General features: G+C 38.4%; 2 protein-coding genes across 6 annotated transcripts in view; both read left to right on the top strand.

The window, feature by feature from the left end:
* Positions 1–1,932, top strand: part of pacrg (PARK2 co-regulated) — a 95,826-nt gene extending 93,894 nt beyond the window's left edge. For both annotated transcript variants that reach the window (XM_042742407.1, XM_042742408.1), the window contains exon 5: positions 1,653–1,932. In XM_042742407.1, coding sequence (XP_042598341.1) covers positions 1,653–1,813 — 161 coding nt within the window. In that variant the 3' untranslated portion in view covers positions 1,814–1,932. The remainder of the gene's footprint in view (positions 1–1,652) is intronic.
* Positions 1,933–9,670: 7,738 nt separating this feature from the next.
* Positions 9,671–14,738, top strand: part of qkia (QKI, KH domain containing, RNA binding a) — a 70,721-nt gene continuing 65,653 nt past the window's right edge. For 2 of the 4 annotated variants that reach the window (XM_042742409.1, XM_042742410.1), the window contains exon 1: positions 9,671–10,064. In XM_042742409.1, the coding sequence (XP_042598343.1) occupies positions 9,920–10,064 (145 nt within the window). In that variant the 5' untranslated portion in view covers positions 9,671–9,919. The remainder of the gene's footprint in view (positions 10,065–14,738) is intronic. The other 2 variants (XM_042742411.1, XM_042742412.1) reach the window with 1 other exon arrangement.

Below are 14,738 nucleotides of genomic sequence, written 5' to 3' on the forward strand. Positions count from 1 at the left end.
ACATAGGGTGGTCTGTAGAATCTATTTTCAGATCCAAATTGACTATATATGACTTGTCTAGTCAACAGGTGGGCCACATGAGCCTTAAAGGGATAGTTCACCCAAAAATAATATTTCTGTCATAATTTACATTTGCCATCATTTCATCAGCTGGAAGAAAATCGCTCTAAAAGTGATTCCAATGATATTGTTTCTCTGTACCTTTATCATTAGAGCCGTGGTGTGAACTCTGCTATTCTTTAATATTGAGAACGATTTTTAGAACTATCTTTATCTTTATCTTTATCATATTTACTAAACAGGAGCGCACAATTCCAAATTTCTACGGGTGATTTACAGACAATGCGCAAATTAAAGAACAAAGACACAACATCTAAATAACAAACATAACCAATGCAATAAACCAAGCGCAGCGCAAATTAGCGTAGTTGCAAATAAGCAGAACTGATGCTCAACAGGTGTGGGTGATCTACTTACGACGAGGCGCAAAATAAGTTTAAGACATGCTTTTTTGGGGTGTTAAATAATGGCACAAATAACAGTTATTAGACATGCGCAAATGTTAGTAAATCGTGTTACGTGATTCATATACTCTCCTCCCTTACAAATGCATATTCAGTTAGGTCCGGCGCTAAAATAACTGTCCACGCCTTCTCAGCGCTAATTCTTTACTGCACGTCTTTAGTAAATCCTGACAGTACTATTTTAATGCCAAAAGATGGTTTGCACTGGCCCTTGGTGTGAACAGGCCTTAAGTGTGGATCAATAAAACTGCCATTTTGTAACTGATAAAGGATGTGATTTTAGCTAAGAATCTAATTATAAAAGGCAAAAATAATATGTTATTGCAGTCAGATTTTATAGGTTTCACATTCACAGCTTTTCCCATTTAAGTCGACAGAAGCTGCACTAGGCATAACTAAGATGGCCACCGAGCTGCTTTAAAAGGCCTGTTTGTGTAGAGATGAGCAAATTAACACACCACAAGACCTTTGTACTAATATTTTATTGACTGGCTGTGCGTTTTGAGACCTGTGTGAGGAAGTCGTGTAGGGAGAACAGAGAAACGATCCACAAGTCTGGCAGATGAAGGCATATAGTTACACAGACTTTAGACAGACAACACACATTCACACATGCTAGAAGAGAGAGACTCCCTACTTACCTGCTCTCTTTTCATCTGTCATCCTTTCCTTTAATGAGCAGGCAGGAGAGACAGAGAGGTGCATGTGTGTGTGTTCAGACTTCTGGTGTAATTGGGTCTGTGACCTCAGAAGGAAGTTTGTTTGGTAGGTAGTGATGCTGGAGGAGTGTGAACATATTGATTTGTGTGTGTGTGTGTGTGTGTGTGTGTGTGTGTGTGTGTGTGTGCGTGCTGTAGCTTACCCAGTGATTGATGGGTTTCTCTAATGTCATGTCAGAGAGCAGCAGAGATATGCACAAGAACATCCGGTAAACACACACATTCCTCCTCCTGAATTCGAGATTTGTTCACATATTCCTGCTGAATATCTTTAACAGTCATTAGATCTGCTTCTTTCAGAAGATCTGCGTGTGTGTGTGTGTGTGTCTTCCACACTTTATTAGGGCTTTAAACTTTTAAACATCACATAGTGTGCTAATGTGTTGCAATGTGTTTGTGTTGTGTGCAGAAAACTCAGGTGACGGTATTGACTACAGCCAGCAGAAGAGGGAGAACATCGGAGACCTGATTCAGGAGACGCTGGAAGTGTTTGAACGCTACGGGGGCGAGGACGCCTTCATCAACATCAAATACATGGTGCCCACCTATGAGTCCTGCCTTCTCAACTAAATGGAATGGAGAACTCACTCACAAACACACAAACACAGTCTTATAAAAACATGTAAGCACACCCACCTTATGTTACAAACCTAATTTTGGACTTTATTAAAGTCATAATGCAGATGTTATGAGTCTGTGCACAACGGCTGTCTGTATCAGAAAAGAGGCGCACACACACACACACACACACACACACACAGCTTCCTGTGAAGATAAACAGACACGGGTAGCTCAGGGGCCAATAAATCTCTCGACTGCAACTAACCTGCATTTCATTTTCATTCTGTAAGGAATTATCAAAAGAGAAAGGCAGAAAATGTCCAATATCCAATGCAAGCTGGCCACAGGTACAGGGAACATTTTCAATGTAACAAAATTAAATGGTTATTTTTTTTTTTTACATCATGATGATCTAGATTTTGAAGCATTAATATCAAAGTGAGAATTCATATATATATATATATATATATATATATATATATATATATATATATATATATATATTTATATATATATATGTATGTATGTATATATATGTGTGTATATATAGATAGATAGATAGATAGATAGATAGATAGATAGATAGATAGATAGATAGATATAGAGATATATATAGCATATCTCATCACATAATTTCGACCACATATAAAACTTTTACTTGTGTCCAAAAGCTTCATTTTGCCACACAATTTCTTCCAATCACACAGATAATTTTCAGAAGGTCACTGATCTAATGTAGCTCTCTTTCCTGATATAATGAACATTTTCTTGCTTTTTCTTCCAATTTTCTCAGTGGTTTCTGAAAAGAAAAAAAAAGGAAAAAAAGAAATATTAAGACTCCCCTCTGGCTGTTCACTCACCTTGCAACATTCAATACCTGAAATCTCTCTTCTTTTTATTTTGTTTTTTTCCTTTTATCTCATCTACCGGGGTGGAGCACCTATTGTAACTGAGAATAAATTTGCTCCCATAATAACAATAATGCACATTTCTACTTTGGCTGGAGTTCACGTTCCAACGTTCATCTTTCAGCAAATCAGAGTGATCATCACTTAATTAATATTCATAAGCCATGGTTGGTATGCTGAGCCTCTGACAGAAAGTAAACCAATTTATATGAGAACTTCAGAAGAGAAGAAAAGTCATGTTTGCCAAGAATATGCAGTTTTATATTCATAGCCAACAATACTTTCTGTATAATTAATAAACCTTATTAGCAAACACTAGAGACTGATGTTAGTAGGAAGTTTAGTTATTATGCTTTCAAAATATCTCATATGAGTGTATCCGTGGCAACTAGCCATTTTATAGGCTTTGAGATTTTTAATATGCCTTCCCACTTTTCAGATGATTTCAACACCCCTGCCTCCTGCTTTCTTTATCTCCTTCTAGTTTTCTTTATCTCTGTCTATTCAGGTCAGCTCTTTGTTGGATATTTATATTTTATATTTAAATGTTTTAAATCGTTTTTTTTGGCAGTGGTGAAACAAACCTACCAAAAGTTAATATAACTGAAAGTCTCTGGTCTTAGCTCTAAAGGTGATGATTCCCTAGGAAACACACTTACATATACACACATATCTACACTCACACTGGAAGGGACCTGAAGGGACGAAATAACACATGACAGATAGCAAGTATTTAGATAGCAACATTATGTGCTTTTGAAATCCATGAACCTGTATGAGCTGCAGGCTGTGTGCCAGAACACAATGTCTGAATGAAATGCTCATTTATCAGAGCGCATACACATGCACACACTCAGTTGGGGGCTTCCCTCAGCTTAACAGCCTCTATCTTTTCCTACCTGTGAAATCAGATGCCTCCAGTGTGTGCTGGTTTATTTATTTCTCCGAATAGTGATTTTAAAGCATTATAATGTCCTCTGAGTCTTTTCACTTAATGCTTTTACAATCAGATTAAGCAGCCATCTGTAGATCTCCTTCTTTCTGGGATTATTAGAAGGGCTCTAAACTGTTCTTTGGACACCAGGCCCCCATAATCACCCCATATATATTACTTTCTGAGGCTAATGGTTCATGCAGTCATAAGAACATACCATAACATGAAAGATGTGCAGAGTTTTGCCAAAGTATTTCCTTTAACAGCTGCTAGGGGGAAAAATCAGTGTTGGTGTGTTTTTAAAAGTGAGTCCCATGAGCCGAAGTTTACAGTGAGCTGAGCTTTCTGAAACATTTGAACTCAGTTCAATCTGGATTTGATCACACGCCTGTAAATTACAGCTCTGAACAGACACAAGGGGGAATTGAGGCCGGATTTACTCTCAAATCAGTTTTACTGCAACAATCAGGGTCAGTAAAGAAACCTGGAGTCCCAGCTCGAGTCCTAGAAACCGGGATGGTGAGAGGAATAGTTTCAGTCATCATTTACTCACTCTAATTCTTTCAAATCTGTAAGACTTTCTGTCTTCTGTGGAACATAGAAGATATTTTAAAGGGGTCATATGATGTTGCTAAAAAGAACATTATTTTGTGTATTTGGTGTAATGCAATGTGTTTATGCGGTTTAAGGTAATAAAAAAAAACACATTATTTTCCACATACTGTACATTATTGTTTCTCCTCTTTGCCCGACCTTTCTGAAACGTGTCGATTTTTACAAACCTCATCGTTCTGAAAAGCGAGGTGTACGCTGATTGGCCAGCTATGTGCATTGTGATTGGCTGAATACCTCAAGTGTGTGACAGAAAGGTTTCACCCCTTAACATACTGTGATGCAGTGTCTCGGTGCGACGAGACAAAACCAATGAAACCCATTACAAACAAGGCATTGGTTGCATCCAGTGGGGACATAATTACTGATTATAATGACTTATACTGTCTTTTTCCGCATTGTGTTGCATCGTGCCGTGTAAACATAAAACCATGTCTGCATTCGTGACGTAGACATGTGGGGGCGTGTTTAAATGAGGTGTTTTAGGAGGGTGTGGACGAGTCTTAACTTTTATAAAGAATATCTTTTTGGGTTTGAGACTTTAGTCTTTGCAACTTTAGGGATCTTATCTAGTCACAAACAGCTTGCAACACTCCAAAGAGAAAGGAAAACTTGAAATCGCATCATATGACCTCTTGAATGTGTGAACTCTTTTTTTGCCCCTACAATGAAAGTCAGTGGGGTCCAATACAACTTTCCTTGAGTGGACAGAATACAGTGAGACATATTTGTTTTGGGACAGCATGAGGGAATTTTTTTTTTGGATCAGCTATTCCTTTCCTGATTTGGCTTCGATCTAATTGCCTCTCAGGTGAATTGATGAATGAAATTGGTATAAAACAAGGATGGAGATGTTGATGCAAGAGTAGAGGGAAGAGAAAACATTAGAGTGTAAGAATGCCAGATTGTTAGGAGCAACAGTGCAGAGGGGAGAGAGGGAAAGCGAAGGGAGCAGCAGGAATAAATAGCCCTCTGGGATCTATTCTTCTTGTTTGGCACATCTGCCAGGGACCACATGAAACCCAACGCCAGCCAGTGAGCATGTGCAAAGCCCTGAGCTCAATGGAGATTTATTTCGGAGTGACTTCATGCTTCAGGTGTCCCCCACACCTCTCAACCCGAGACCACCACTCCACAGAAAGGACTGGAGCTCTGATGTTTAGTCCAAAATTTGACTCAAAAACGTCATTGATTTGGACTCCTATAGGCCTCAGAGATGTGGTGAAGAAAACAAAAACATTTTACAAAAGTTAACAAGTTCCTCCACCCCACCACTTTTTACCATCCAGTCATTTCCCTTGTGGACCAAATCAAGTCCCACCCTATTTGTATCATTTAAAATCCAGATTCTGTAATAAATACATCAGATTATTGCAGTAAAATGGGTTGTGAATGTTTTTTTTTTTTTTACTTGGCATCAGTGCATTTTTGCAATTCTGAACTTCTGTAACATTTTGTCTTTCTCAAAGCAGCAGAATTGAGCTGTTTCATTGAGCAGTCTTTTCTAATATCGGACTGTTTGAAAAGTGAGTTTCTTTAAAGTGGTGCTGGTGTGTAGCGTGTGAGCGCGTGGTGTGTTTTGAAGAAGGCTCACAGGAGCCCGATGGTTTTTCCTCTCTCTCCAGCTCCGGATCGACGGGGTTCTGCTGTCTGATCCTCGCTCCTCCTCTACCTCAGCCAGACACTCTTATCAGACGCAAACACATCTGCCATTGCTCTGCACACACACAAACAAGCACTGTCCTTATCCTTTGGACCACCATGAGAACCAATCACTCACATATAAACACACATTCACTTGGAAATGTAAAATGTATTTTTAAAACCTGCATGTACAGCAGTTCTGTGCGGTCTTTTGAATTGCATTCCATTTTAATTACTTTGATTAATAACAAATATCAATTCTGCATCAAAATAAATGTTTACGTATCATTTTCTAGTGCTTTTACTTATTTATATTTTTTATAAATAAGTACTATACTGATGTAATCTTTAAAAAAGCCTCATTAAAAAGATTAAATATTATTTAATGTAATAATAAATTCATATAGTTTAAACATAATATAATAAAAACAAGCAAGCATGAATGTCCACCCCTAAACCTAGCCCTCAGTGGAGCATAAGCACGTATTAATACATTTTCAAACCAATTTGCCAAAATGTAAAATAGTTGTGAATTCCCCTGAATGTTTTTAATGAATAAATAATATATTAAATGGTCAAGATTACACCAAATTAACTTTAAATGTAAAACGAAACAATTTATTAAAAATTCTTCAAGAGCTATTAAATTGAAACGTTTTTCAAAATTAAATGGAACAAACATGAATTGGAAGTCAAACCAAAAATTATTAAGACTATTTATTTTCTGGACAAATTATTTACTAGTGGGTGCAGCCAGGACACTATAGTTCGGTTAAGTAAGTGGGGATAGCAAAATAAAATAAACTGTGACATATAGCGAAAAATTCTACATACAGTGGACTACCAGTAAAATTGATACAAATTTGGGACCAAAAATTATTCAGACACTTTGACCTGACCATGTTTTTGGACTGTTTGTTAAGCGTTTTTAATGCAACCTTTTTACACCACAGACTGAACAAAATGAAGCATTGCTTGGTACGTGGTTGATCTAAATTGGTATTATGTAATTGTGTTCTTAAATTTAACAGCTGACAACTATTCAACCTAATTCATTACATACCTTTCTAGCAAAGTTATCTGCATGAAATTATCAAGATGAAACCTTGGATTCAAGTTCTTGTCATATTTTATTACCATTTTCGAAACTATAGCGAATAAACTGTGATAATGTGAGAAATGTTGAAGAATAAATTTTGGTTTGACTGTATATTTCGAAGACCTTGACGTTATATTTTATATTAGATTTTTTTTCTCTCTCTCTCTCTCTTTACCATGAACATTCTTATGTGTCATTGACTCAAGTATGTCTTGGAGAAACTGTGTGTCAGCACGTGTGGCATAAAGGCCATGGACCCCGAGTGAATGATGAAGGACTGTGTGTTTGCTGTAATCTTCACTGCAGACCCCTGGGGAGCCATGAATGACGTGGCGGCCCACAGTGAGATTATACTGCACTGCGCTGGACTTGGTGGAGAGAACAGGATCCATCAATGCTGTCAGCGCCCCAGTCCAACAAACAACATCCAACATGTGACCGGCACATACAATAATTTGTGTATTTAACAGTCATCAACATGTGTTAGGTTTCTACATGCTTTTACACTCACTCCCAGAAAATACTCAATGGCACTCATGCACACACTCTGAAAAAAGTCACACTCTCAGCCTCACCTTAACAATGTGTGATTTCTCTCTCTCTCTTTATTTCACAATTGACCCAGATTTCACTCTCTGGTGTTCCTGCACCCACACATAATCGCTTTTGTTTTATGCTTTTGTATTATTTTCATACTCAAAGCCTTCAAGCTTTCTTCAGACAAAATAACTCAAGAGTGTCTGTGCTTTGAGGGAGCTCACGTTATATTCCATACACAGTCATGCCACCTACTGCTTTTCTAATCAGCTGCTGGAGCTGACCACGGGATCATGACTGATGCCCTCTGAAGCCCCATCTCCCTCCCGTCTCTGCTCCCTGCTGTTTCACAACCACCTGATTTCATATTCACTCTTTATCTAAAGTTCCGTTAATTGGATTAATTGTAGAATGAAACCCTTGTTATTAATAGAGGAGGAAAACACAGGGTTTGGGTGGGGATCAATATCTCGCACTTCAACACACACACACACACAAGCAGCACACAAACACGTGTGGCCTGTCTCAGACGCGGTGCCTAGTAAAATGAAAATGTATGTGGCAGTGTTGATAAGAGCAAAGGATTCTTATCTAAGACCGAGATAAATGCTGAATCTTTTGTGCTGCCTTCAGAAATCAGTGATTTTTTCAGTCTGTTATACTAAGAAGGTGATGCAGCTGAAAAATGAGATTAAAGAAAGAAAGGATGATGAGTCATGTGAATAGGAGGATGCATGGTGAATCATATGGATATATTTGTATATGGAACAAACGAGGAGGTCTGTAACACTTGGATCATTCCCATATATGTAAAAATGCAACTTGCATTCAGCATTTTTGCTCATGTGCATCTGGACATTATTTGGAGCCAATCACTCTGGAACCATAAAATACATTTTTAGAAGAAGAAGAAGAAGAAAAAAAAAGTCACCGGAGTGGTACATTTTCAAAAGGTACCCCTTTGTACCTTATTTACCATTAACAGGTACATTTAGGACCTAATTGCTACATAATGGCATATTGGTACCTTTTTACAGGGCTCTGTCCCAGTGACAGCTTATACCTTTTTTTCTGAGTGTATCATAACATATCTCCTCTTCTGGATTGTAAATATTTGGTATTATTGTGTGATGTCTCTAGGTGAAGGAATGTGTCCTGTGTCCTGTTATCTTCCATGTGGAGAGGATCTGGAGAAAGTCAGCTGAGCATGAAGTACCAAGCTGATATAGCATCTGTTTAAATATGTGTCTTCCAAACTGATGAATGTGAAAATGTGATTGGAGTTATATACTTTTTTTTTTTTTTTTTTTTTTTTTTTTTTTTTTTATCTTTCTCTTCATTGTGAACAGTTTGAATTCTCAAGATTGGTCAAAAAACAAAACTATATCTAAAAAGTGCTCAAGGTTAATTTACATACCACATGGCATTCCTACTGGATTGATCTTCTTGATCTACTATAAATATATTAAAGAACATGCAGTTCTTGAAACATCTGGAATCACTAATTGAATCATGATTAATTAATTTAATATACCAATACTACTAATTTATGTTAATAAAAAAAAAAGTTTTAAATGAGCTTGTCATAAATACAGGAGAACATTTCCCAGCCACAAAGGCTAATTTTATAAGATCGATATATACTTAATAACACCAACAAGATTTTTATATTTTGAAAATTGCATTTACATTCTACGGCCAGAAACATAATTTTGGAACGCAACGTAAGTTCGCGTACTTGCGTGAAGCGTATTCTTGTCTCAAAAAGTGAATCACATTACACGGCAAAACCGAATGTGGAAATCAAAAACACACATAAAACGATTTAATTATAAAAAGAAACACACCATGAAATGCCAAGCCCTATCAAAACACACAAGGCAAACACTTGTTGTTACAGATATGTTGTCACAGCGTTTCACAATATATCATCCCCGCCGGTGATTCTTAGCTTTCACGAGCCTGCATTCTATTGGTTCTGATCTCGGTCCATCATCTCAGGCGCTGATTCATGTGGTTAAGACACTAGCCCCGCCTCTTCAGAGCTATGCGCTGATTGGCCATCCGGCGCGTCCGCGTCGCGCATGCAGCCAATGCGCGCGAGGCGGGTCTGGCGCTCTCGGTGGTTCCTCAGTCCGGAGCGGTAGCGCGAGCTCAGTACAACGAAGAGAACCCAGTGAGTCCATACCGTGTGACTCTAGCGAAGGGAGAGAAAGAGACAGAAAGATAGAGCCTGCACCTTAAAATCAGCCCTTATATCTGGAGAGGGTCGCCGCAGCCTGGAGGGGAAACGAGGGACTTGATCTGCACCGTTATTTTTTTCTTTTGTGTTTTCTTTATTTCTTTTCTGGGGGAAGGATTGTGAGCGTTTGCGTGCAAAGATGATGGTCGGGGAGATGGAGGTGAAGGAGAGACCGAGGCCGAGTCCCGACTATCTCATGCAGTTACTGAACGAGAAGAAGCTCATGACGAGTTTACCGAATCTGTGCGGCATCTTCACACACCTGGAGAGACTCTTGGACGAAGGTACGTGTGTGTAAACCCGAACTGCGAGCGTGTAACTTATGTAGTGTTTCACAACTTCACAAACTAACTTATCTGTCTTCAGCAAAAGAGACTCTAAACAACGGTTATGGTTTCTGTTTTAAAGTAGACTTGCGTTTTTGGGTCTGGTTTTAAACGTTTAACCCCTTTTGGACGGTATTTAACCAATTTTCTAAATTTCAAAAGTCAGTTCGTGTCTGAGGGTCGCTAGCGCTGTTAGCAGTCTGCTAAATCAACAACTTTTACCCGTCGTCATATTTACTAACTTTCACTTCTTTAGCGTCAAATATAAGACCTTTTAAGAGTTTACTCTTTCCCTAAATATTTATTTTGTGTTGTAAATCCTATATTACTAGGCGTTTAAACGTTTCCTAACTTGTTGTTGGGTGTGAGTGACGTTAGCCAAAAATAGTAACGTAACCGCACACAAGAAACTTCGCGTTTATTTTTCGATTGAAATCGCTTTATTATATGTATATTTACTAGGGTATACAAAATATTAATATCTGTACTCAACACAAAGGATTTATTCACAACAAATAACTGTTTGTTTGCAGATTACGATTTTTCCCCCCAGAGGCATTCAGTTGAGTTTTGCATGAATGCGCCCTGTGAAGAGTGAGAGAGACACGCACCAGTGTTGCCTATACACGTCTATGTCAATAGTACAACATAAACTACTGTTTTTATTCCACATATCTTTAACGTATAAAGTTTAATTTTTTTACCATACAACCTGTGAAGGAGAAAGAGTGTCCGTGGCTGATATATGCAGCAGGTTTCTCTCTATGCAGCTTGTGTATCTGCACCGTCACCCATTTCTCTTCACACGTTGTGCGTTTATTAACACGCGCTGTTTGTCTAAAATGCATGCAGTTTATAGTCCGGCTCTAATCACCCTCTGTTCCGATACGGAGAGGGTTGAATTCCTCCTCACACACAAATACACAGAATCTGTCTGTATTAATTTCATGAAGTGCACGAAAGCTCGTGCTATTGACATGCAAACACGCGGCTCTGTTTGTCTTGTAACAAAGAGGGACGAGCAGCCGCAAAATCTGCCGCAATGTTATCCAGTATCAGCTTTGTTTGCGCTCCTATTCTCTCAGTGTGTTGCTAAATCACCCTGTGCGTCACCGGATAAACTAGTTTGGTTTGACTGATCACGACTCCACATTCCGACACACAACCCCAGAAACCACACTTTACACTGGGTTTTTGGGGGGTTGGGGTTGGTTTTGATTTTTCCAGACGCACAACTGAACTTCTGCCAAGTTCACGACTGGATTTGTTATATATATATATATATATATATATATATATATATATATATATATATATATATATATATATATATATATAATTTTATTTATTTATCTATCCCCTTTTTATGTTCAATATGGATTTAAAATTTTAAAGTTTGTTTGTTAGTTTTGTTTTATTATTGGCGAAAATGCGTTTTAAAGGGATAGTTCTTGCAAAAATGAAAATTCTGTCATTTATCCAACAAAGAATATTTCTTGAATAATGAAAAAAAACACATTTTTCAAATTGTGCTCTTTTGTGTTTCACAAAAGCAAGTCTAGAGTAGCTTTGAAACGGCATGAGGGTAAGGAAATGTTAGAGTTAAAATTTTTGCAAGAAATATTTCTTTAATATCTTAGTATGTAGAGCTACCACTGATGATCTACCAGACTATTGGAGTTCTTACATCTACATTAGGGCTTTTTCTTCTCTTTATATACGTAAATGGCACAGCTGTGTTTCCTTAAGAAGTTGTCTTCTTGCTCCTTTAGTGTCTCCATGAGAGAATTCTCATGAAGCTGTGTGCTCTGACACCAAACAGTGAGGTGTTCGTTCCTCCTGCAGTGATACAGCCTCATGTTTGTGTATCTGGGCTCATTCTGCTCTGTTTACCCGAACTTTGCTCTTCTCTTGCTGTAATCTGTTCTCCTCAATCCAATCAAAAATGAGCTGAAACCGCATAGGACAACTTCATCCTTCCTTTTTTTCCCTCTGACACACATTTCTTTGAACACACACATGGATTGGACGAGGTATAAAATCTCTGCTGCGCTCAGCTAAATTTGCATACTGATTTGGCAATGCAAATGAGCAGCTCGGGGTAATGTGGGCCAGTCATGTATTTGTAACGGTAAATACTCAGACTTAATGTGTAAGGAGGGAAATTTGTACAGCTACACACAGCGTCTGCTATCTCTCCTGTCCTCTGCTTTACACCAGATTGATACAGGTTTTAAGTGCCTGATACTGATGTCTAGACAGCAGGGTGATATAATGCCATTTTAAACATGTATATTTAATAAGTCATATTTATTCAAATCCAAAAATGTTTCATGATGGAAAATGTGCAATATTAATCTGAAAAGCTGGCGGAGAATGTTATTAATGTGAATAATCACAAAATGGACCAATTGTTGATGTTTTGGTCTGTCAAGACTTTTAGAAAGGCTGTGCGCTCCATCTTTTCTGTGTATTGCACTGATCTAAGATCAGAGAGAGAATCCAGATAAGTTGAAAAAGGCATTAGCAGAGATTGAGATGAGATGGTTAGACAGATGATAGTAATTTAGGTATTTCATTAAGCATGACTGTTATTATTGTGGAGTGTTCAATGCGTAAATAAAGTGCAGACTTGAAAGTGTCTCAGTGCAGCTTCACACTTTTCTGCTGGATGAAAAAGAGAGAATGCGTGTGGAGGTTTGGAGGTGAAATGTGGGAACGCTCTCTCAGTTGTCGTCTTGTAAGAGTTCTCATGACAGCTGTGCACAAACGCTCATAACTCTACTGGATCATGTGTGTTTGCAGCTGTTGTCATGGCAAAGGAAAACCAACACCCTTACGTCTCCCTCATCACCCTTTCTGTTCCCCACACAAGACAACTGCTCTCCCTCCCTCTCCCCGCACCATTTGAGTGTGTGTGTCAGGCTGACGAGAGAAAGACAGGTTTGCAGCGTGCTTGTGATCTTCAGAGGTGACCCTGCGGGTGTTTTTAGAGCTGTCTTTGATAAGTCAGTGGCAGCTGAGTCCAGGGCCAGAGCTCAATGCATGCAGTGTTCAGAAATGGACACAGTGATGGAAGGAATGAGTCAAGGTTAAAGATCTTGATTTCTCACGGTCATACAGGTTGTTAGGAAATTATTCTGTCTTGAAATGGTTTGTTTTCTGTGGCTCTGAAATATATGTTTTGAATTTTTACCAGCCATTACTCCAGTTTTCAGTGTCACACGATCCTTCAGAAATTGATGTTCAAACATTTCTTAATGTTTTAAACAGTTGTGCTGCTTAATAGTTTTTGTGCTCTTTTCTGAATGAATATAAAGTTTAAAAGAACAGCATTTAAAATAAAAATCTTTTGTAAAATTATAGATGTCTTTACTGTTACTTTTAGTAAATTGAATGTATGCTTGAATAAATATTCATTTTTCAACAACAAAAAATATTTTGCTGACCTGATTTGTTTTATTAGTGTAGCTGAATTTATTATACAGTGCTCTAGAATAAATATAAATCTTGATTCTGATTGGTCAGTGTATAAGCTGTACTAGTACCAATTCCCCACTTCATCGAGGATCAAGTACTTTTAGATGCCGCATTTGTATTTGAGGTCATTCCAAGTGCTAACAGGAAGTGATTCTTACAGGCTGGGACCCATGGGACACCTTACAGCAGAGGTCCCCAATTACCGGGTCGTGACCCACTACTGGGCCGTGGAAGAATTGCTACAGGGTTGCAAGAACGTTCTGGGAAAAATGTGTATAGACATGATGTGTTAATGATTGTTCTTATTATTCAGTATTTTCATGTATGCGATTGATATGGAGTAGCAATTTGATGATTTTATGTTAAATAAGTAAATGAAAGATCTTTTCTGCTCTGATCTGTCACATATTAGGGGTTAAACGGATCACAGTTGATCTGTGATGCATATGGACGAGACACTGTACTGTTCAGCATGCACGTGATTCTCAGATTAATTTGCCAATTAACATGTTCAGGCAATTTTAAACCACATAAGAGACATGTTTCAGACAGCGCGGAAAAACCGAATTGCATATGTACTCACAGAATTTGCTCATGTCAAGATGCTTCACGCATTGTCATTGTGCTGTAAATATTTATTTTCTTGCTTAAAAAAATACTCAAAAAAAAAAAAACACAATGTACTGCGTTGAACCACTATAATACTATATAATAGGCTTAACCAGTCCGTAACCAAATGTAACCAGTCCGTGGTATAAAAAAGGTTGGAGATCCTGCCTTACAGCATCTACTTTAATTAGCTAGCTAGATCCATTAGCTCAGGTACTCGGCTTGAGCCAGGGTTCAGTAGAGTGTGTGTGCAGATAATTTTATTCTCTCTATCTTTGTTTCTCTCTCTTTTTCTGTGTCCTGCTGGGCGGTGATAAATTGGATAGCAGGAAGAGGTTGACAGGGTTAGCGCAGTGAACAGAGGAGTCTCGCTCATTTTCTCTCCTCCCCCCCAGTGATGGCGTGTGTGTGTGGAGTGGCCCCTGACTTGGCCCTTGTGTGGCCCCTGATAAAGTCATGTCTGTGTGCGTCAGGCTGTGCCCCTTTATCAGGGGGGTCTCTCTCGAGCGCAGGGGTTTCTTATCAGACTCTGCCCTGCCAGCA

This window comes from Cyprinus carpio, chromosome B17 (assembly GCF_018340385.1).
Source record: "Cyprinus carpio isolate SPL01 chromosome B17, ASM1834038v1, whole genome shotgun sequence".
NCBI classification, from domain to species: Eukaryota; Metazoa; Chordata; class Actinopteri; order Cypriniformes; family Cyprinidae; genus Cyprinus; species Cyprinus carpio.